The sequence below is a fragment of the Podarcis filfolensis genome (genome assembly GCF_964270895.1).
Source record: "Podarcis filfolensis genome assembly, chromosome: 10".
Lineage (NCBI taxonomy): Eukaryota > Metazoa > Chordata > Lepidosauria > Squamata > Lacertidae > Podarcis > Podarcis filfolensis.
The window spans coordinates 56,822,847-56,846,787 of NC_139612.1; the positions used below are offsets into that span (position 1 = coordinate 56,822,847).

The following is a 23,941-nucleotide window of genomic DNA, read 5'->3' on the forward strand; positions in this document are numbered from 1 at the left end:
CCCACTCTGGAAGAATGGCAAATGAAGTTGATTGACTGTATGGGACTGGCAGAAATGACCGGCAGAATCCGCGACCAGGGAGAAAAGTCAGCAGAAGAAGATTGGAAGAAATTTAAGGAATATCTACAGAAATATTATAAAATTAATGAACTTTGAAAAGATGTTGGTTTGAACTTTGGTGGTCTCCAGCTGTTATGAGAAAGATAATGGGGATTATAATGGTTTTTGTTACTAAATTTAAAAAAAAAAAGTTGAGTGGAAAATAAGGTGATATCTTAAAAGGAATGTTAAGAGATGAGGATTTGCTGAATTAACAAATTGAACTAGAGAACAAGAAGGGGAGGTATGAGGAAGTCAAAGAAACATGGGACTGAAAAACTGTTATTGAAACTGAATTGTTTTTAATATTTTTCTTTTTCTTTTTCTTTTTGTCTTTATATAAAATTGGAAAATTTAATAAATATTCATTAAAAAAAAGAGAGAGAGAGAGCTGGACTGGGGAGATCCAGGTTCAAGTGCCTCCTTAGCCATGAGGGGATTTTTGCCCAGTCACACCCTCTCAGCTGAACCACTCACAGGGTGGTTGTGAGGATAAAAAAATGGGAGGGAGGAACTTTTTATTTACACTTCTGTAAGCTCCTTGGAGGAAATGTAATAAATAAGCAAAATAAGTAAGGAAGAATCCTAGCCATGGTCTTCCTCTGCATATGCATTTCTCCTTTAGAAAAACGCACATACAACGTCAACAGCAAAACAACCAGCTTTTATATTTATTTGGATTTGCAGTTTGTAACCTAGAAACAGCATAAATCCCTCCTAAGCTGAACCTTTCTCCCCAAAGACCAGGGCAGGACACATTAATGCTCTCACCCAGTAGAATACAGACAGAAACAACAACAAAAATTGCTTTCACACAAGTATTCTCCTCCTGGTCTCCTTATTAAAAAATAATAATGAAGGCATGTGGAAGTCAAATTCACTGAGATTTAGGGTTGGGGATAGAAATTTGTTTCAGTTTGGCATTTTAAAGATGAAGTCACTTTCCAAAACAATGTGAGCCGAAACACACCCATCCTTTGAAACCTAGTGCCTACTTGGAAGGTATACCCACACCAGTGTCCTAGTCATTTTTTCTTCCCCAAATTCTGGTGTGTGTGTGTATGCTTCCACTCTTGGGCTACCTAACAGAGAGAGTCAGGGCTCTCATCAAACTGCAGTTCACTAGATTCTTTGAGGGGGAGCCAGGGGGATCGAAAGCATGAATAAAACTGTTATAGATGTTGCATACATATGCTCAGAACCATTCATTCCCAGTCCAATTATTCATTATGAATTTTCTTCATGGCAAAAGGGACTTGCTCACTGCTCCTATGGAACTGGTTCCCCCCAAACCATGGACAAACACCTTCTTCCTCCATGTTATGCATACCCTCTAACATTTCTCTGATGGAAATAGCGACGTCCCATTCCATAATAATAATTTTACTATTTATATCCCACACATCTTACTGGGTTGCCCCAGCCACTCCGGGCAGCTTCTAATATATATAGAAACATAATAGAACATTTTTAAAAACTTCCCTATACAGGATTGCCTTCAGAAGGCTCAAGGGTCAGATAACTCCATACCCTCCAACATTTCTCCAATGAAAATAGGGACATCCTAAAAAAAAGTGATGTGTGGAAGTGAGAGCTGGACCATAAAGAAGGCTGATCGCCGAAGAATTGGTGCTTTTGAATTATGGTGCTGGAGGAGACTCTTGAGGTCCCATGGACTGCAAGAAGATCAATCCTATCCATTCTTAAGGAAATCAGCCCTGAGTGCTCACTGGAAGGACAGATCCTGAAGCTGAGGCTCCAATACTTTGGCCACCTCATGAGGAGAAGACTCCCTGGAAAAGACCCTGATGTTGGGAAAGATGGAGGGCACAAGGAGAAGGGGACGACAGAGGACAAGATGGTTGGACAGTGTTCTCGAAGCTACCAGCATGAGTTTGACCAAACTGCGGAAGGCAGTGGAAGACAGGAGTGCCTGGCGTGCTCTGGTCCATGGGGTCACAAAGAGTTGGACATGACTAAACGACTAAACAACAACAAAGGAAAAGTGGGGCATTCTGGGATCAAATCAGAAACCAGGATGGCTTCTCTAAATCAGGGGCATCCCTGGAAAATAGGGACACTTGCGGGGTCTGCGTTTGCGAACTCATGCAGGGAGTGGAGGTTTCCATCAATTTCCAGACTCTGCACCTTTCAAATCCTATCTGAGCACCAGACAGGCACAAACCTGCAATGACAAAGCCTTTTCCCAACTCCTACAAGAATTTGTGATGGGATTGTGTGCCTGAAAATGGCAAAATATTTGCTCCGGTGTAAATGACTGGCCCAAATCCAACCATTGTTGCTTCAATGAAACGATAGCAGATGTTCAGCTTAGTTGTGACCTCCCCCCCCCCCCCGCCCTGGCGTTTTTAGAGCACTGTTCACACTGACTTGACTATGAAAAAGCCAACTGCGATCAAAGACATTGTGCTTTGACTCACGTTGTTTTATAACAGATAGGATTTTGTTTGGATCTGGTCCATGCATCATCAGTGCCAAATTATTCCATCCATGCCATTGAAGGGGACAAAATATCAACTTTTGTGTTTCCTGTAGCACTGACAAGTTTATGCATCTGCTCAGCGCATGAAGCTCCTGCTCCGGTGGAATGGAAAAAGCCAGCAGTCACATCGCAGACAATGATGGCATCTCTCCAAAACACTAATATCTGTCTCTGGCCTAAGACAGCCACTTAGAGCATTTTTTTGGGAAAATGGCATTGGATGTGGGAGAAATCCATTCGCCCCTTCTCAGGCAGGCAGTTTTGTGGGCGGGCCCCAGGTCTCCTCTGTGAACCAGCCTATTGCAGGCCAGATCATCCTCCTGCCACCCAATTGGCCAATGGTGACAGGAATTAGAGTGTGTTACCCTGGGCGTGGGACCAACTGACCAATAGCGGCGCTTGGCCCCATGTTAAGGGCAAAGGTAAATTCCCGGCTTGCTGGGCCTTCAGCCTCTATTTGCAGCTCGCCAGCCAAGTTACATGTACAAAAATGCAAATATTAGGGTAAGTTGTGCATGTTCATGAAATAGCCGCAAATGTTTTGCAAAAATGTCTGTTATTAGGCAAAATTGCATAAAAACCATGTCTATATTAGGACGAATACAGTGTTGAATTCTCACAATGACTTTTAAACGAAAATGCAAAGTGATGTGGAAATATGGAGAACTGAACTCAAGACTGGAAAATTTGAAATGAGAGAAACCAAAACTGACAGATACACTTATCCTTATGTGGGAGCTCCATTATCAGAACTCCCAACTCTTTTAAAAGACTTAAAAGCAACAAGGGGTTTCAAATAGACTGGGCTTGCAAAGCTAAGGGCAAAAGCCTGCTCCTGTCTTTCCTCAGCAACTGGTACTTTCAGAGGAGCCTCTGAATCCTGCAGGCTGCATATAGCTGTCATGTACACTAATACTGAACTCGATCCTCTGAGTGCTGGTCCTTATGTAGCCAAAATGGCACCCTCCATGGACAATAGGGAGGTGTCAGGAGGTCTGAGGAAACTGCAGAGACCACCCAATGAGGACTGAGATGTGTATGCATGGAATGCTAGTTGTAGGGGAGAGAACCAGACAGCCATCAGCCGCGGGAAATAAAAGCATCCCTTAGAAGATGGCATAACTTATTGGCTTGAACCCTGAACAGCAGGAGCACTCTGTACTGCAACATTAATGTTGCAAGTCCAGTCCCACTTGTCATGACTAACAGACATTGACAGACTTATCCTCCATGAATCATGCAGCTGCTGCATCACATCTAGTTTGGCTCTTACAAATCCAAACTAAAAATACAGGAAGCATTCATGGAAAAGGCCAGCACTTTTGCTTCCATAATCTTCTTTTCTTTGGTGATCACTCATAGCCAAGTAAGATTGTCTTCCATAAACATGGTTTTAACAGTGAGTCCCTAAGTGACTGTGGAGGCCAATTCTGGACCCACACGTCCTTCCACAGTGGGGACATTGGTTCATGGGCTGGAGTTGATTACGGTGTAGATTTGCCAAGCGTGCCTTCCTCTTAGCACATTTCTCCCTTGTGTCCTGAGTTTGAGTGTCTTCAAAGTCCATGACACCTTTGGTCAAGGCTGTTCTCCAAGTGGAGCGCTCGCAGGCCAGTGTTTCCCAGTTGTCAGTGTTTATACTACTTTTTTAAGATTTGCCTTGAGACAGTCTTTAAACCTCTTTTGTTGACCACCAGCATTACACTTTCCATTTTTAAGTTCGGAAGACGATAATCAGACATCCGCGCAACATGACCAGTCCAACGAAGCTGATGTTGAAGAATCATTGCTTCAACACTGGTGATCTTTGCTTCATCCAGTACACTGATATTAGTTCACCTGTCTTCGACACTCATGATGCACAGAGTTTCTTTAAAGCCACAAAGACCATCTATGGGCCAATAAATCATGGCATATGCCCCCTATGCTCAGCAGATGGTACCACAGTTCTAAAAGATAAAGAAGCTATTGCACTGCGCTGGAAAGTACACTACCAACATCTCCTTAAACACAACTCCCCCGTAGCTGCTGAGGTCCTCTCACAAATTCCGCTCCGAGAATATTCCTATCACAACCAGGTGCTTACGTCCGGGTTTCTCAAACAATGCAGTAGACCAGCAATTTACCCTGCCCCAATATGCCAAGGACCGGTACTGTATCTGGTCCCTCAAGCATCCCACTCAACCTTGGCTGTGGTGGAGTCCAATGCAGACGGGCAGCAGATGGCTTGCGAACCAGCGCTGGTTCATGGGCCACCACTTTTGAGTAGCACTGGCCTCAAAACCATAGCCACTGGTTGTGAATCAGCTACAGAGAGGTAGTCATAACACAGACCAATGTTTCCCAAAGAAAGTGGGCTATAGGGATCACAGAATAAGCACCTGTGTACATGCCTTTAGAAAGGGTGTTTTTCCTGTCCTACCTTAATCCTTCCTTGACCTCTTGGGCCTTCCAAAGCTGTAAGAGAACACTTTCATCATGTTCATTTCCTCACACAACAGGAGCCCAGCATGTGTTGGGAAAGAAGCCAAGCCAGGGTTGTTTTTGGTCATTTGGAGCTCAATGCAAATTTAGTGTTTATCTTAATGAGCCGAAGTTTAAGAAATATTCCTAGATTACTTCCAGATTACTCCAGACAAGGAGATCCATTTGCACTCTATTATATTGACATAAAATATGAACGCAGAAATACCTCCCAAGAATGAAATAAGACAGCTGAAATGTTAAGGAGAAATTGGACAACAAATGTTAGTAGTAGGAGGGAACAAAATGGAATTGTAGACAATTTAAGCATTGAATGGTAAATTTATTATTGCTGTTTCAGTTTTCCTGAATAGGGAAGGGCCATAGCTCAGTCCAGAGCATGTTGTGGCATTGCATATAGAAGGCTGTGGAACTGGTGGCCCATTAAAAATTGTGGGACTACAACTTCCATCATCCCTGACCATTGGGCTAATCTGGCCTGACTTGAAGGGAGTTATAATCTGACAACATCTAAGAGGGCTATACATTACCCATATCTGTTCTTGTTAGTAGTGAGTTACTTTTTCGTTACTAACAGTTGCTTATTTTACTTATTAAGTATCTGCACACCTCCCCATAGCAAAGTTCTCTGGTCAAAATGTAAACAGCCTCTCTCCATTCAGGGAATGTGTGCCGAAGACTTCACATTTTCACAGTTTCCATTCTTAGATCTTCTCTTCAGAGTTTCTGTGTCGCATGCCAGCTTTGCTTTCACATAGCATATGCTTCACAAGACATGAGGTTTTTTTCCCACTACATCAGTTATGCATCAGCATGTTTGGTCTTATTTTTCTACATTCCAAGCAGGGCCAGCCCAATACATTTTGCTGCCTGAGACAAAACACAAGATGGCATCTCCTCCCTGGTTCCATGTATGGAAGCCATCCAGCCTGGCAGCTGACTCTGTCTGGAGACGGAGCAGCATCTTCTACCATGCCCAAAGAGCAACAAGTTAGAGCACACAGCACACACATGGCAGCCCTCCAACGCCTTTCTGGATCTCTCTTCCCACTCCATTTGAGATCTGTTCCACGCAGTTCTTTCTTTCTAGAAAACAAAGGTGCTCACCATGGTCCTCTTCCCCAGCCCCATTTTCTCTAACACACACACTGTCTCCTGTTCCCTCCCAATTAATTAAAGCCCCATTTTGCATATCCCCTCCCCATTCTTCAACCTACACCTCCCCACCTTGCCCCATCTGCTCTTCACACCCACCCAGCATCCCACCTTCCCCCTTCTCCTTCTGAAAAGAGCAACCAAACACAGAAGGGAAGAGGGGCTCACACTAGCCTGTCCGCTTGCAGCGCACCAAGGCAGCGGCATAGTGGCACGTCTGGGGAGAGAGAGCGCCATTGTGGGGCAGCTGAGGGGAAATGGTGCAACCTGTCAACTGAGAGCAGCAACTACAGCTCTGAACAAGGGCCTCCTTTTCCTCACCGCCTCAGCCTCCTGCTTTTCGCAATCCCCCTTTTAGTCACGGTTGCCTGCTTGCTCTCCCCATCCTCTATTTACCTTATTTCAAGATTTGAAGGGGGGGGAGGTGCGGGTGCTGCGTACCATTCAGTAGCACCAGAAAAAAGCACTGTTTCCACACAATATGAGAATCAGGCCTTTAGTGCTTTGACCCCCCTACCCTTTGGAATACCCTCTCCTGAAGGTGCCTCATGAAGACTCTCATCTGCCAACAAGACTTTCAAGCAGAGAACGTTCACAGTCTGTGTCTGCATTGGAATTGTTTTTAAGATGTCCTTAGTGTTTCGTCAGCTGTTGTTTGTTCCCCTGGGAGGAAGGGCAGGATATACATTTAACAAACAAATAAACAAACAAACAAATCTCCATTTCATTACTGGGGGTGTTGTGGCAGCGGGGAACTTGGTGGAAACCTGCTGATAAGGCTCTGTCTCTCATCACAGTGTCAAGGCTCAAGGCAGACTCTCATTTCATTTTGCAGCGGAGGAAAATAATACGGAAACCTTTGCCACGCATGTGTTGATTCCATCTGGCCTAATAACCACGCTGTGGTTTGCACCTTATCGGGAAAAGACGGTCTCCTCATGATTTTGAAGTTTAAGAACAGATGGAAGCAAAAACAGAAAGCTGGCTGGGAATGGCTCAGGGGAGTGTATTAAAAACACACTAATGAGCACAGCCAAATGACAGCGACATATTGTGAAAACCGAGATGGAGGCAGACAAGATGGAACGGTTGAGAGGCCAACTCGTAATCACCTTAATGCATAGTACACACCAGGGAGGGGGCAGCCTTTTCCGTGTTGGTTTTCGGCCACATCCTCTTATTTTGAGCACCTGTGATGGCCTGCCATGAGTCCAGTACTGCACACAATCAACTGTTACTGCATACATGGAGACACAGGAAACCAGCAGAGACTAGGGTTTTCCTAAGGCTGCAAAAAACTGAGGTCATTGTGAGGTGCCTGCATGTTTTCCCCTGCAGAGCATAAAGCACTTTCTTGGGGCAAAATAAGTACGATACGAAATGCATGAGTAGCAGGGTTGTGCATGGGCTCCCACCCCAATGACCTCTGTCTAATGAAAGAGATGGCATAGCTTCCCCTTGCATGTGAATGTTGCATGATAGACTTCCACAGGGGATGGGAAACATCCTAAAGAGGGCCCCCTCCTTCCAAGGACCCAGTTAGCACCACTTTTTGCTGAGATAAGCTCCATGCCTTTTAACTGCTGGCTTTGTTCAGCAGCCAAATCAGTTCAGGCGTTGCCTCCTGCCTCCCACTATCTTTATATCTTCAAAAGAAGACTGGACAAATTCATGGAGGACAAGGCTACCAGCGGCAACCAGCTTCAATGGCTGTGTTCCACCTCCACTGCCTGACACAGTATGCCTCTGAATAGTAGTTGCTGGGAGTCACAGGCAAGAAGAGTGCTGTTGTGCTCAGGTTCTGCTTGCAGGATCTAGTTGGCCACTGTGAGAAGAGGAGGCTGGACTATATAGGCCATTGGCTTGACCCAGCAGGCTCGTCTGCTGTTCTTATGTTTGCCTTCTAGGAAAAGCTGCCCAAGTTGAATTTCTGCCTGTCACTCACACAGGAAAAATAGTTACAGTGGTACCTCGAGTTAAGAACTTAATTCGTTCTGGAGGTCCGTTCTTAACCTGAAACTGTTCTTAACCTGAAGCACCACTTTAGCTAATGGGGCCTCCCACTGCCGCTGCACGATTTCTGTTCTTATCCTGAAGCAAAGTTCTTTACCTGAGGTACTATTTCTGGGTTAGCAGAGTCTGTAACCTGAAGCATCTGTAACCTGAAGCGTCTGTAACCCGAGGTACCACTGTACAAGTGGCAATCTTTCCATAACTTGGCATCCTGCACATGTATAATTGATGCCACCCTCTCCTGGGTGGTGTATTTAAATTCCTTGATGTGGATAATAGCAACGCAACTAATGCACAGTAACATGTTGTTAAGCCCATCAGCTGCAGAGGGCTACAAGTAGTTTGTATTGTGATGGAGGAAGCGAGAGAGAGAAATAAAATATGCCCACCTTGCCTGTGGACTTGACTCCTTTCCAGATGCAGAAGTAGCAGATGATCCAGGCCAGCAGGAGACAGAGAGCCAGTTCCCACCGCACACCTCCCAAGTGCTCTATGCCGTCAGAAATGTTGAGTACTCTCCTCCTGCAGAAGAAACAGAGCCTGGCTTGATTTCTTCTGGGTACACTTTGTAACATCTCCTAGCCTGGCCACTTCCCCCAGAATATACTGTTTTGCACATGGTGCCCCCTCGCAATGTCGTGGAGGGTTGCCATGGGAACCTCAGGAGGAGCTGGGCCACTCCAAGCCATGTTGCAGGCTGAGGCAAATCACCTCACACTCCACACCTGCCAGGTCAAAATGAAAAGCAATACTCAAGGCCAGTCAAGTTATTTTGTTGCCCAAGTCAAAATATTCCCCACTGGATTATGGAACCCCAACCTGATGTTTTGGTAGCCTGCAAACTTATTTAACCTATTCAAGCAAGTCCCCATACTGATCATCAGGGTTTCTGAGGAGGGGGTGAACCTAGAGCACACCTGCATGCCCAGTACATGCTCTGCCCCCACACACTGTCCTTTCCGACTGGTTTGGAGCCCTGGTCAATTCTGACTTTGCACAGCTGCAGGTGACAGCAAGCAAGTAAATGGAGCAGTTCCCTCTTTGTGCATCCATTAAGGAATTCATTGTAATATGCTTCAAAACAAGGGCATATATAAGTAATAGCTCTTTGTTTGTTGATGAAGGGCAAGAGTGGGGGGGGGCGGTTCTGGCCCGGTGGCCCAGAACGTTATCTCCTGCCACCCCACAGGTCAATTTTGACAGGTGGACAGGGCCACGAACCTGACAAACATCCGATGTCATGATGCGTTGAAACAAATTTTCTCGCCAAAGAAGCCACGCTCTTACAGTGCTCCTTTGTGGGTTTTTGTGTTGTGTGTTTGAATAACCTCCAAGTATTTGACGCAGAGAGTTGATTTCAGAAAGGAAGACGCAAGGGCGGTTTCTATGGAAATGACCTAATTGTCCTCTCTGGTAAAGGAGTGCAGAGGTGTAAATGCATGTCTGGAGGAAAAACAGGATTAGATCACGAAAAAGTGCCACTCCTGCACTGCTTCTGAAACCAGTCAGGTGCCATGTGCTCACTGTGCTGGAGCATACATTATGTGCTCCTGAGTCATTTCCAGTGCCAGCCCTCTCCTGCCACCTCCTTCACTGCTTCTTCTGATTTATATACAAATCTATATTTATGTATTTGTACAATCGATCTATGAGAAGGCAGCAAACAACCATTATTGCTTTTGTGCCTGGAATCAGGAGGAGGGGGTTCATTGTTGGGTAGCTACAAAGGTGCAGGCAGCAGCTGCCACAAGATACCGGATGGGTGGACCTTACGTTAAGAGCATATTCATCCTACAGGTAAGGTATGCATTGAAATTTGCATAGTTCATTTTAAAAATATGCAAAAGATGAGGAATAGACAAGAAACCCAAGGCCAGATTTACGTTCCACTTTGTGCAGAACTTAACTGATTTAAATCGCAAATTAAGAGTTAAGGTGCTCAGAGACCAAGATTCCATTCCCACAGTTCATGCTTTTCTCAGTTAGCAATGCAAGCTATTGAGATCTGTAGACTTTGCACGCCCAACAGAAGAACACTCCTGTGGCTGGTGGTTGGTCCTAGCTGCGGAAACCGAACCTGAAAATGGAGGAATCTTCACTTACTCCCAAAACTCGATGACAGGAGAGGTGGCATTTTCGGCCGACACATTTAGCGAAGTGTTTGTCTTCTGTAATTCCACACAGTTCTCTGTAAGACAGGCCCAAGTGACAGAAACTGTGAAAACATACAATTGGAAGACATCCCCACAAAATGCAACTAATACACTTTCCTAAAAAAAGGGGGGGGAGACCAGGAATAAAACTGCAGAACTCAATAGGATGCTCAGGAAAGAAAGTGTCTGTGTCACATGAGGCTAGGATCCTACAGAGAGCAGGCCTGGGATCAGTGTCCAGAAAAGTGGGGCCCATCTACCACTGAAGCACTTCTGGGAAGCGATGAAGATGGTGAGCATGTGGTGGGATACCCAATACCAACACCATGCCGAACCCACCGACCTCAAGGTTTGGTGCCAAACTGTTCATGAGATAGCTGTTCATGAGTGTGACTGGGCATCCAAGCCTATATGTGTATGAAAAGGATGAGGCAAGTTCTTTCCTAGACAAGATTGGCTACTCTTGATTGACTGGCCACTACACCAGTGTGGTGTAGTGGTTAAGAGCGGTAGACTTGTAATCTGGTGAACCGGGTTCACATCTCGGCTCCTCCACATGCAGCTGCTGGGTGACCTTGGGCTAGTCACACTTCTCTGAAGTCTCTCAGCCCCACTCACCTCAAGGAGTGTTTGTTGTGGGGGAGGAAGGGAAAGGGGAATGTTAGCCACTTTGAGACTCCTTTGGGTAGTGATCAAGTGGGATATCAAATCCAAACTCCTCCTCTTCTTCTTTTAAAGCCCATGAAGTTCAGGACTTAACAGCTCAAGACTACAGCTAGTTCAGAGGTGGTTTCCCCTCTCCCCCCTCCCTGCCACAATACCAATCCTATGTGGGGCTAGGGCTAAATTTCAGCCTGTCATCTGCAACAATATCCATGTCCACATGTAATGGAGAGAAGGCAAGACAAGGCAGCCTGCACTGCCTTGTCAAAAGTGGGCAGAAGTTTGTTTGTGTTTAGTGCACACAGAGGATATATGCTGGGTTGGCCTCCTACAGAGAAGGAGGGGCAGAAGAGTAAGAACGTGGCCATGTGGATCTCCCTGGACAGGGAGTTCCAAAGGGTTGAAGCCATGATGGGAAATGAAGTACTGTAGATGGTTATTGCTAGCGGGGGTGGGGGGTGGGGGTGGAATCAGTACAAAGTAATACAAAGCATCTTGCAGAACAGCAAGGGAGGGACTCCAGATTACCTGTGTTCCACTCATGATCACAGCTGCCCCATGGAAGGTCTATGGTGAATGAGCTGAAGAGGTAAAACAAGGCCCAGGCCAGAACAATAATGTAATAGAAATTAAGTAGTACAACAATCACCTGGGAAGCATAACCAATTCCTGCAGAGTGAACAAAAGAAACAGGGAGGGGATTTTAAGAAAATTAATTGGTGTAATAAAGCCAGGGTGGTTTTGTTTTTTCAGGGTTGCACCTACATTTGGGGTGCCCCGAAGCTCGAACTGTTATGGGGCCCCCTTTGCAACCAGCAACGAGGTCTCGGTAACCACTCGGTTATCTTCTTCAGTGGGGTTGTTCCACGACAGATCCCCACAATTATTTTTAATGAGATGACTACGACATCTCAGATCTTGATTAAAATTGCTATACTGGATTATCTCCCATGTCAAAGTCACTGCAGTAAATAAATATTTCCCATGCCTTGTAGTTTTCAAGTTCTTGGGAGGGGGTGAGAAATAGGGAAATGTTATATACATTTCTGGGGCCCCTCTGGGGTTAAAGGCTCTGAAACTTAAGATTCTTAAATTTCATAGTAGATCTGCCCTGGGTTGCATCCCAGTGGTGGGCAAGCAAGTTGTAAAAGTCAGTGGTTTCTATACACAAACACAAGCGCACTCACTTACGCTCCATATAACACCCCTCTCCATTCTCCTTCCATGCAAACAAAGGGTTCAAGGGTTCATTCCAGCCAGGCAAAGGAGTATCTGGCCCCTTGGGGTGGTGTGTGGCCTGAGGAGAGGCCTGAGGGACAAATTAAATCCTCTGGAGGACTATACTTGGCCCCCAGGACTTGAAGTTCCCTTTGCTAAAGTCAGCTGGCTATCAGTTGTTGATTGCAATGAAACAACTGCCTTTGTTGACATGGGCAAGAAATTCCAGCAGCCCTTTGCTTACAATGTTACAGCGAACAATGAACTCCATCCACTTCTACCTACCTGAGCTAACTGCCAGGCTGTGATTAACACAGTAATTTGTCCTGGAATGAAGCAGAAATAAATCAAGAGTCCCTAATGACCCAGGAACCTTTTAGCCTCAACTTTCCATTTGATCCAGATTCTGAGTAACCTTAAAATCATGCAAACATCTGATCAGAAAGTGAAGTGTTCCACTATACTAGAACTTGGGAGAGGGGGTGTCATCCACTGAATCTGAAGGATAGGGGATTCAGAACAGGCTATTTGCCATGCTGGCTGAGGCTGATTGGAGACGCCTGCCCTAATCCATAATTTTCATAAAATCCCCATAGGGCATGCATTCTCATTGCAGGATACATCAACTTTTCTTTCCCATTTTCTCAGGTGCTCCATTCACCATTCTGGGTGTTCCTTTCATTCACCATGTCTTCCCCTTGGTTTAATCTCCACTTACTTTTTTAATTTTCCCTGCACCTGTTTATGCACTGTACATTTCCTATATTCTAGAATCTTACAATGCTACAGGAAAACAAGTAGAGGCTCCCCCTTTTCTCTGTTACTTTACACTAGTTCCACGGCAGCCCTTGTTGGAGGAACTGGGCATGAGGAAGGTGTTAATTTCCTACACGAGCACAGATCACCCTATATATTAGAAAAGGCCAGAGGTGCAAGGCCAGCCAAGCCAGTTGCTATGGCAACGGCCCAGGGTCATCTGTGTAAGGGATTGATGCATGCCAGCTCATCTGTGCCAGGGTGTGTTGTGTGTCCGGGTCAGTCTTGTGAAGAGAGTCGGCATTACGTCTTGAATTGCTGGAGCAACAGATATGCTTTGTACTTGTATGTGTCTGTAGCTGTATATGCTACATCCTGTATATATATTTCTCAGCATCCAGAACTGTATTACTGAAGCTTTATCTTCTGCAGCAGTAGACTATTTGGGGCTCTAAGCTGCCTCTGTGTGGTGACTGGATCTGGAGGCAACTTCTGCTGTGTGGGGATCTCATCTCAGATTCCCAACAGACCTTACCCCAGCCGGAAGAGAGTGAGGGAATCTTTGATTTAAAACAAACATAAAAACATCAAAAGTAGACATAAGCATGCATTTTACAGAGCAAAACAAAAAAAGAAGAAAGATCTTTGATTAGCACCCACCCCATGCTGATTGGCACTGCATTAATACAATTTTCCCCAACCTGGTAGATCCTTTCTTTTAATCAGTAAACATCTGCATTTAACATTTTCTTTCAGCTAATGTGCAACCTGAGCTTCTGTTTTCCCTTTGTTTGCATCATGTTAATTTTCCTCTTTTATAAAAATTGAGATTCCTGTGGCCACTTCAGCCACACTCTGTTGCCTCCACAACAGTGAGCTTTGTCACAACGGAGGGGCATTTGCATTTTCCACTGACAGGTATCACTCTCAAGCTTCAAGAAGCAGCGGTGCTGCTGTTGCAAGAGACACAGTCGTTTAAAACCCAAAATAGTGCCGATGCACGATGATCTGATGCTAATGCTACAGCAAACATCCAAAACTGGGCAAATGTTGACATCTGCATGTGAATGCTGACACCCACAGCTGAATCTTGTGGGTGCGCAGGGAGGCAAAGGATTTACCTGTTCACATTCTGTCTGTCCATCAGACATCTTATTTACTTGAGCGTGGCCTCTGGTTTATGCTAGGGCCCTCCACCCCACCTGCCACAGAGCAAAAAGATCTTCACGTGATACAAAGTGTATGGAAATGTTATGCAAATATGTGTCCCCTTTTGGAAGCCAGGCAGAGGGTCCAATCCACATGCAAGTGTACTGGGCCCAGAAAATCCCATTGGTGCCCTATGTAAGATAGCTCCTTTAGTGCAAAAGGTGGTACAGACTTTCTAGCAAACAAGCTGGCCCCATCATACCCAACTCACCTTCAAAGAGAGGGCACAGCCTCCGCCAGGAAGTGACACCTCCCTGGCTGGTGTACTGCCCAAGTGCCGTCTCCAGGAAGAATACTGGGATCCCACAGGTGAAAAGGAAGATGAGGTAGGGGATGAAGAAGGCACCTACAGGTTCAGAAACACATGGAGGTGTTAGATGCTCAGGCTTTCAAAACAGGAAGCTATGGTGATGACAAAGAGCCAAATGGGGAGGGGCATTTATTTATTTATTTATTTATGAAAATATTCATCCTTTTGTTGTTCATTTGTTATATTCAGAAAACCAAACTGAATTATTATTATTATTATTATTATTATTATTATTATTATATTATTATTATTATTATTATTATTATTATTATTATTATTATTATTAGAAAAGATATGTTTGCTAACCACACAATTGAAGTAGTTTGACCCTCAGAGGTGTTTGAAGATCTTCCCTTGGGTTTGGGCCAGCCAATAGCAATACACTTCTCTGGGATTCTGCCAGCAAAATGTTGAGCTTGTGGACACATTGACCCAATGGCCCAGTGAGCAGGTTTAGCATGGTTTTGAGAGAGAAAGCTCAGACTACAACAAATATGGTTTTGAATACTGCCTAGCAGAAGAAGAAGGTTCAAACCTTTGATCAGGATGAGACAAATGCAACTTTGATTGTATTTGATCACAGATAAATTGCATTTAAAAAAATGAGTTTACTGACATCACAGAGTTAGCTCTGGAACAAAAACACTGTCTAGCTTAACCCTCTGCACAAAGCAAGGCTATCAATTCATTAGTCTTAAGAGCCCAAATGAATATGCTCCCAACTATTCTCCACAATATTTTGCTCTGCAAACTTTGAACATATTGAAGATATTTTTGGAATACTCTTATCTTTGCCAAATACTTACTCGGGATTGGAAATCTATATTTTACATACAATATTCGCTTCACTATTTGATACCAGAATAAGGTTTGATACTTGATACAACATGGTATTCCGTACTCAACAGCGCTTGACTGCTGCCATGCAAGGATATCTTGCAAGTTATTTTTTACAGCTGACATGCAACCATAGTTAATATTAGACAGCATTCAGTAGTTGTCATGTAATATCAAATGCTGTTAATATTTGATGCTGGCCCAGCATTAAAGCAGTCAAAAGATGCTTATGACAGTACCACCAACCTATTCAGCAACGTTCAAAATGGTGGCCCCTGGTGACATATGGGGCAGTATCCAACTAACACATCCCATCAACACAAGAATTTCTGCAGCAGAACTCCCCCCTCCTCTCCTTCCCACCCCATGTCCTCCCCAAATCTAGACTGGAGGGTTGGAGGCATGAACGGGGAGGTGGGCCAAGTCCCACTGAGCAAGCAGAAATTTTTGCACTGATGGGATGCACTACTCAACCCTACTGTAGATACAACCCATGACTAACATTTTGACTGAAAAGGGAAGGAATTAAAGCAATTCTAATGCCTTTTGTGTCCAGGTTTGGACAGATGCAGACTCTGCTCCTCGGCGTTAATTGCTAGCCACTTTCAACACCTCCATCCGTTCCAGGATCAAGCCAATATTTAACTGACTGGAAAATCACAATTAACTTTAATTTGCTCCGAAATCCCTTTAACGGTTCCAGCTCTTAGCAGGCTGGACTGGGCTCCCTGCCCTTTGACTGAAGTCCACACCAAGCTGGCATGGCAGGAGGCTGTGCCTGCTATGGAAGCAATGAGCTTTCAGACCCTGGGGGCAGAGGGAGGTGAGATCACTCCTCTGGTTGCCTTCCTCTCTTCCTAGCCAATAGTAAAGGAGGATGCTTTACTAAGCCTGACAGCAGAAACTGGGCTAGTATCCTCCATGCTTTTCATTGCTTTTTTTGTGTGTGCTAAAAGGGCATGTACCTTTCAGTTTAGTCAAGAACACCAGCTGAAAGATGATTCCTTTTTCTTGCTGAAGGGAAATCCAGGGTCCAGTTAAAACATGATGCCAGGTCATATTTTAGAGGAACAAGGAATGGAACCAATAGCGAGATCCACATGTAGGTCAAGTTTGAACTGAGTGTCAGTGGTGGCTGGTGTCAATGGGGCTGGGAGGTAGAAGGCAGGGAGACTAGGGCCACATTCAACACCATACATTTAAAGCAGCATTATATGAAGGGGAGGTTTGCTACTTACTTATTTATTTAATAAAATTTATATATCACTTGACTGTAAAAAAAAGAAAGAAAACTCATCAGAGTGGTTGAGTGGATAGGAATATCCATCATCAGTATTCAATTACAGTATTGCTACCAGTATATATTTATTACTATTGTATTGATTTCCAATTTGTATTGATGGTTGCATTGTATATTTTTGTAATAATTGCTTTGGTTTGGTTTAATTTGTTGTACATCACCAGACCCCAAAAGTGTCCTGGAAAAAATCAAGACATCCTGTGGTTTTTCTTTTGTCGCGAGAGAATGTTGGCCATTTTGGATGCCATGATCTCACGCAATTGTACACCACAATTATTTCCTGAGGCTGTGATCTTGTGCAGTGCCCCCAAAATACACATTTTGGAGCACCATGCCTGAAAAAAAGCTCTTTTTCAGGGGGCAGGATTGTGGTGCAAAACCACACGAGATCAAGACATCCAAAACGGCCAACATTCTCTTGAGAAAAAACAGGAAGATGGCGTCTGGGAATATTGTGTCTTGGATTTTGCCATCAAGGTGTTAGAGGGTATGCATCACCAAGAGAAATTTTATATATTAAGCAGTATAAAAATGGTTTAAAATAAATATTGAAATCATCCCTGACCATTGGCCATTGTAGCGGGGTTGATGGGAGTTAGTGCAGTTGATAGTCAAGCAACATCTGAAGTGCACCATGTTGCCTGTTCCCGAAGTAACAATGGGGCTTCTTAGTAAACATCCATAGGGTTGGCGAACCCAAGTTTAGGAACATTCCAGCCTCATAAAAATAAAAACAAGCCTCCCCTCTAATCCCTCCTCAAAAACAAAATTCTCAAGCAGAAAGAGAAACAAAAAGGAAAGCCGGCATGGAAGTAGCTAATCCCCTTCATGCTGTCAGGGTGGGAAAGCGGTTTAGGTAGGCCTCTAAGGCAAATCCAAAAGATTTCAGACCAGAGTTCATAAATCTACTCACCGATAACTCTTACAAGTACCAAGTCCTTCTAACCTGTTTTTCTACAAGCTTCCAGAAAGTCAGATTAAGTAAATAGTTATCAAACAAAACAAGGAGAACAATTCCTAAATAGGTCTCTAGGTAATTTTTTCCAGAGCACATACATAACCCACACGACAGCACAGAGCGTCTCTGTGGCAGATGACTCCTGTTGAGTCTTTTAAAGGAAACGTTATTGTAATAGGTTCTTGTACTACAAAAGCCTATAAATTATCTTAACTGAAGAGAAGAACTTCTGTACTCATATTATACAACTCATCGGATTTAAAATCTTACTAAGACAGTTACTGCACTTTTTACTTCAGTGGAGCTGGTCGAGATGAACACCTATTATGTCCAAACTGCAACTTATCACACCAGTGGTACTAATATAAAGAGAGACGAAAACATTTTCTTGACTTTATTATTTTTAATGTTATGTACTGAGTTGAATAGGATCCAAACTGCAGCAGTCTGATTGGTCCTAGAACAATAGGATCCAAAAGGCAGCAGTCTGATTGGTCCTAGAACAATGCAGCAGTATGATTGGTTGGCAGGAACCACCCAATCATGCTCCAGGTAGAAGTGAATCCACAACCTGATTGGCTTACAGTAGAATTCCAGAATTAGCCAATCATGTGCAGCCCATTGTGTAAATAATGTATATAAAGCAGATACTTTGAGGGGACATTCATTCATTCCTCCTCACCACTATGAGCTGAATAAAGAGCATGAAATCACTTTGTGACTCTGAGTATATTTCACTTAACATAAAAAGAAAACCATGGGGCCCTTTTTTAGCAGGTATGGCAACGAATGGTGGGCCTCACTAACCCACCTATATAGTGTTCTCTGGTACATGCTTCCATTGTGAGGGGAAATTTAGTTTACTAGCACAAACATCTTAACATGGTGCTAGAAAACTAATTCTCTCGCCCCAGCATATTTTGTTTTGTGGATGATAGTTTCATGCGTGTCTTGTTGTGACATCACTGTGAGACTCATAACAAGTCGCTCCACCCCTTGCCTACATCATTCTGAATGCCCCACAAGGACAGATGGGAGAATCTGTCAATTTCAGTTTCTCTCAGAACCTCATTTTCCCATCTTAAATTCATTTCTCCACCTTTGTGAATTTTTTTTAAAAAAAGATTTCATGAAAAAATTGTCAGCATTGTAGTGTGAATTTCTTCCAGTATAGACATTTGTATGCAACTTCCCCTAAAATACACATTTTTACAAATATTTTTTCCCCTAATCCTGCACATGCTTATAGGTTGTTTTCACAAATATATACATTTTCTGCACGTTTTATCCTAGTATGTGCCTGGCAAAATTTGGAGACGCGTGGCTCTTATTGTGTTTCGGTTTGCACATTATTTCAGAAAGTGTGGGTTAGGTAGGTTCTCCTTTAAATGTGTCCTGAATCAAATTTCTCCCTCATCCTTACCCACAAGTAAACAAGTGTGTGTCTGAGAGAGAGAGAGCTCTCTAAGGACAGAGTAAAAGAAGCCATCTCCTTGGCAACTCTCTTCATTGCATCTTAGGACTATGCACCATGTGAGGCAAAATTGTAATGTTGTGGAAAGGAGTCAGGCTGTCCTCTCATTCCAAAAGATGGGTAAGGGAAGGGGAAAAGCCCTGCCTTTAGTGGGAACACAGAATAATTTCTTCCTTCGTGCAAGGAACTATTTCTACTAATTTGACTAGCTGGGGCTCTCAGCAGAGGAAGGAAGGAGGAGAGAGAAACCAGTGCTTCAAAGCCATCCCTGTCTTCCTTATTTTTGGGGGTCATTTTTGGGATGCTAACCCATTACAGACTGTAAGGCTACCAGATTCTTTTCGATGAATCTGGAGACACTTTTCAACTTCAATGGATTTTGTGTGGGGACTGATTTGTAAATCTGGGGACGGCCCCGGGAAACGGGGACGTCTGGTAACCTTATTACAGAGCCATAATGTTATAGCCAGGTTTTTAGTCCCTCTTCCCTCAATATAGCAAACACTCCGCCCAGTGGCGTAGCGTGGGGGGTGCAGGGGGGCCGGGCGCAACATCTGGGGGTTAGGGTTAGGGTTAGGGGGCGCAAATCCATGGGTTAGGGGGCGCAAATTACTTGCCTTGCCCCGGGTGCTGACAACCCACGCTACGCCACTTACTCCGCCTGGCTTTCCAGGCTCTTGTTAAGATTAGTGAGATTGGGTTTTTTTACAATAAAAGTCCTGTAGCAGCTTAAAGACTAGCTAATTTGTTATGACGTGAGCTTTTGTGGACACACATTCACTTCAGATGCATGAGGGATTGTTCTCTATGGACATTTGTGAGTGAAAGAGACAGACACACGGACACAGCATAGAGAAAGAAGCAGTAGGAGAAAATGGCCATGGAATGCAGAATGTGCCTTCTGAAACAGATCAGTTCAAGCATGGAAAATAAGTACAGCAACCATTTCAGCACTACAAAGCAGTCATCCTAGACCCGCTTTGTAAATTAAGCATCCATAGAGGGACAGGAAGCCAGGAGCCGTGTTAGGACAATCCAAACCAGGCTTCATAAATACTAATGAGCTCTGGGCACACAGGTGCAGCCCTTTCGCTTCTTTTGCATGAGTGAGGAAAGAAGCCATGAAGCCACAGTTAAGTCTGTTACATGCAGACTGGGACACAGGGGCGCCAGCTAGGGGGAGCCCTCAATATCCAGCCATGATGTGCGCATGCCGTGCACTGTGCTTGCATCACGGCGCAAGCCGTGTGGCGTGCGCACATAACATGAGCAAAAGCAAACCAATAACTCCTCTCCCACAAACACATTTAAAAGGCCATAGCATGTTAATCAGCACAAGTTTTGGTTGGAAAGGTACGTATGGATGATACTCAGTGCTAGTCCTTATTCAAAGTAGGCCCACTGAAATAAATAAACATGACTAACTTAGGTTCATCCATTTCAATGGGTTTCCTCTGAGCAGGACTTGGTTGAATTCAACTTTGTCCATTTTGTTTCTGCTTGCAGGGTTAATAGCTGCTCTCTTTTTTTCCTTTCCCCTTTTTTTAATTAAAGATTTTTTTGTTTACAAAGGTATGCACAATGTCTCTTTTTCAAGTTACATTTTCCATAGGTCAGTTTCATTTGTTGAGACATTAGGGTTACATTAGGAAGAAAAAGGGGGGAAGAAGTGGAGGGGGCCATGGGGGGGGGTCTGGAGGCGATGTTTCTATTTTACTTAATGTATGTGTGGGGTTTTGTGTCAGTGGCATTTGTACAGGTTCTCTTTGCTATTCGCTTGTGTTCCTTTGGTGGTGAGAGAAGTTGGGGTTGGCCTAGGGTGTGATTGCTTGTTTGTGATTGGCTGTGGTGAACTTTGTTTTTGTGTGTGAGTGGGGTGGGTGGGTGTTCTTGAATCAGATTAGCCATATTGATTTGTATGCTGTTGGTGGATTCCTGTCATTGTCTTGTTGGGCTGTGTATGTGATACCGGAGTGAAGGCATCTTTTTCTATTTTTGTTCCTGTGTCAGTTTCAGTTTATTGGTTAATTTTTCTAGTAGGGCTGTTTCCCATACTGTTTGGTACCATTGGTCCATGCTTACTCCTGACAGGTCTCTCCAGTGTCTGGTTATGATGTTTCTGGCTGCTGAGAGTAGGTGGGTTATGAGTTCTTTGTGATGTGAGTGGGCATTATTGTCTTGGAAGGTGCTCAGCAGGGCCAATTCTGGGGTGATTTCTAATACAGTGGTACCTCGGGTTAAGAACTTAATTCATTCTGGAGGTCCATTCTTAACCTGAAACTGTTCTTAACCTGGGGTACCACTTTAGCTAATGGGGCCTCCTGCTGCTGCGCCGCCGCCACATGATTTCTGTTCTCATCCTGAAGTAAAGTTCTTAACCTGAGGTACTATTTCTGGGTTAGCGGAGTCTGTAACCTGAAGCATCTGTAACCTGAGGTACCACTATACTTGCTTAGTTATTTTACATATTTCTCGTATGGCTGTTGTCCAGAATAGTTGGATTTTGGGGCATTTCCACCACATGTGGAGGTATGTGCCTGTGTAGGTGCACCCTCTCCAGCATTTTGGTGAGGTTCCTGGGTGAATTAGCGCTAATTTCCTTGGTGTTAGGTACCACCTATAGGTAAGTTTCAGAGTAAGTAATTTTCTTTTCATTGATATAGATTTAAAGGGGGGGTTAGACCACATTCTGGTCCACTAAGTGGGGTTAATCTCATAGCCTATGTTGTCCTCCCATTGTTTTTTGATTACGTCTAGGGGGTTCGTGGGATTTTGGAGTAGCATTTTGTATATTGCGGATACCATTCCTTTGCCGTGTCCCTTTGTTGTTAGGAGGAGGTTTTCGAAGGTTGTCAGGGGCCTAGTTGCTGCTGATTTTACTACTGGATTGTTTAAAAGGGCATGTAATTGGTGATGTGTTAACCAAGGCATTTGGATGTCTTCTAGTTTGTCTTGTATTTGTCTTTGATATTTTTATAGAAGTCTGTTAGGCGATATAGGCCTTTGGTTTGCCAGGTTTTTATCTGGAGGTTTTGTGCTGCGTGATGGAACAATGGGTGGTATGCCAGGGGAATTAGTGGGGATGGGGCTGAGGTTAGTTTGCTTATTTCTGCTTTCCATGCTTTAAGCATGGTCTGTGTGTTCCTCCTTTTTCTTTTTTTGATGAGGTGGGAGTGGAAAGCGACACGGGAAGGAAAAGTTCACCAAGAAACTCAGCACCATTGCTTCAGTCCCCCCCCCAAAAAAGGCCTTTATAGTTGCATGAATATTTATTTATTTATTCTTTTTAGTAATGTCGGGAGATCTCATGTTGTGTGTGGTTTTACACTTAGCTCGCAAGGAAACAAACAGTTTTCGGGAGAAAATTGTGGAAGTCGCTGTCTGCCTCCTAAGTCCCCCCCTCCCCACCTTGTACTGGGGTTTGAAGAGGAAACTCTTAAGTGGTTTTGTGCAAGTTCCTCTTTCTCTCTCACCCTAACCTACCACATAAGGGTGCTGTGAAGATAAATGGCATAAACTTTGCAAAACATTTCGTACGCTGAAAAAGGCTGGCACTTGGCTTGCTTCGGCTGGCATTATTGATTCCCTCCCACCCATCCCCCATGGTATGCAACTGCAGGTGTGCAGGTTCTCTTGTGATCAATGGGAAAGTGACACAGTTGAGACATCTAGCAGATGCGATGTAAATTTGCTAGGCAAGAGCTGCACTTACCACCACCATTCTTGTAGCAGAGATAAGGGAACCGCCAGACGTTCCCCAAGCCAATGATTTCTCCTGCTACAGAGAGCACATATTCCATTTTGTTGTTCCAGTGGTCGCGTTCTAGTGTTTGATCTCTTGCTTCTTGCTTCTTCTTCTTCTTCTTCTTCTCCCCAGAGGCTTGTGCAGGTATTTCTCCATTGATCACTGCCCCGGGGACTCTGTAATCCATCCCACCTTCAAAAGGTCAGTGTCGCCTTTCGCCCTTCCACTGTTACGCTTACAACAATCAAATTCTCAAGCTGGAGGAAAAGTGAGAGACAAACTCAGGGACACGCTCAAAAGTTCACACCACAGCTTCCTTGCTTACAACAGCTGGATATGTTGACATTCCAAGTGCACAAGATGTACCCATAGACTTTACTGAGGCAGGAGGTATTTACTTTGGATTAGAAGAACAGTGTCAGCTTAATTTTTAAATGATTCATCTCAAAATGTTCTGGTTCCTCACAGAGTATCCTTTCAGTAAGCATTCGCCGATGTTTTGTACACCACCAGGTATTTTGTTTATTTACTTCCCCTTTTCATTTTAATTCATTTCACTTGTGAAAACAATTCAGTGAAGATATTGCAATCCTGTTTACTTTTACGAAAGTATGCCTAGAAGCACTGGGCTCAGACATGTTTTGGGCCATGTTTGCTCCTGTCACTGGCCCATCACATCCTCCCAGACCCATAGAAATAGCCCTATGGTCCCCCTTCAAGAAAATGTATTCACATTTGCCATGGAGCATCAGTGCAATATACTTCACAACCTGGGGCTGGGATACCTGAACAATAGCTGACCACCAGCTGGATGCTCCTGTGATCTGTGTCAGGGATGGAGAAACTGCAGCTACACTGGTGACTGGGAGTGGCCGCTGAGACCACATGACACCAGTCCTGAAATACCTACATGGACTCCCAGTACATTTCCAAGCACAATTCAAAGTGTTGGTGCTGACCTTTAAAGCCTTAAACAGCCTCGGCCCAGTATACCTGAAGGAGCGTCTCCACCCCCATCATTCAGCCCGGACACTGAGATGCAGCTCCGAGGGCCTTCTGGTGGT

General features: G+C 44.3%; 1 protein-coding gene across 2 annotated transcripts in view; it reads right to left on the reverse strand.

Moving 5' to 3' along the window:
* The window catches only part of LOC310742789 (sodium- and chloride-dependent GABA transporter 2-like), a 45,348-nt gene that overhangs the window by 17,161 nt on the left and 4,246 nt on the right, over positions 1 to 23,941 (reverse strand). For both annotated transcript variants that reach the window (XM_083572358.1, XM_083572359.1), the window contains exons 2-6: positions 22,845 to 23,134; positions 14,465 to 14,599; positions 11,599 to 11,739; positions 10,358 to 10,442; positions 8,644 to 8,776 (exon numbers count right to left, since the gene is read on the reverse strand). In XM_083572358.1, the coding sequence (XP_083428484.1) occupies positions 8,644 to 8,776; positions 10,358 to 10,442; positions 11,599 to 11,739; positions 14,465 to 14,599; positions 22,845 to 23,064 (714 nt within the window). In that variant the 5' untranslated portion in view covers positions 23,065 to 23,134. The remainder of the gene's footprint in view (positions 1 to 8,643; positions 8,777 to 10,357; positions 10,443 to 11,598; positions 11,740 to 14,464; positions 14,600 to 22,844; positions 23,135 to 23,941) is intronic.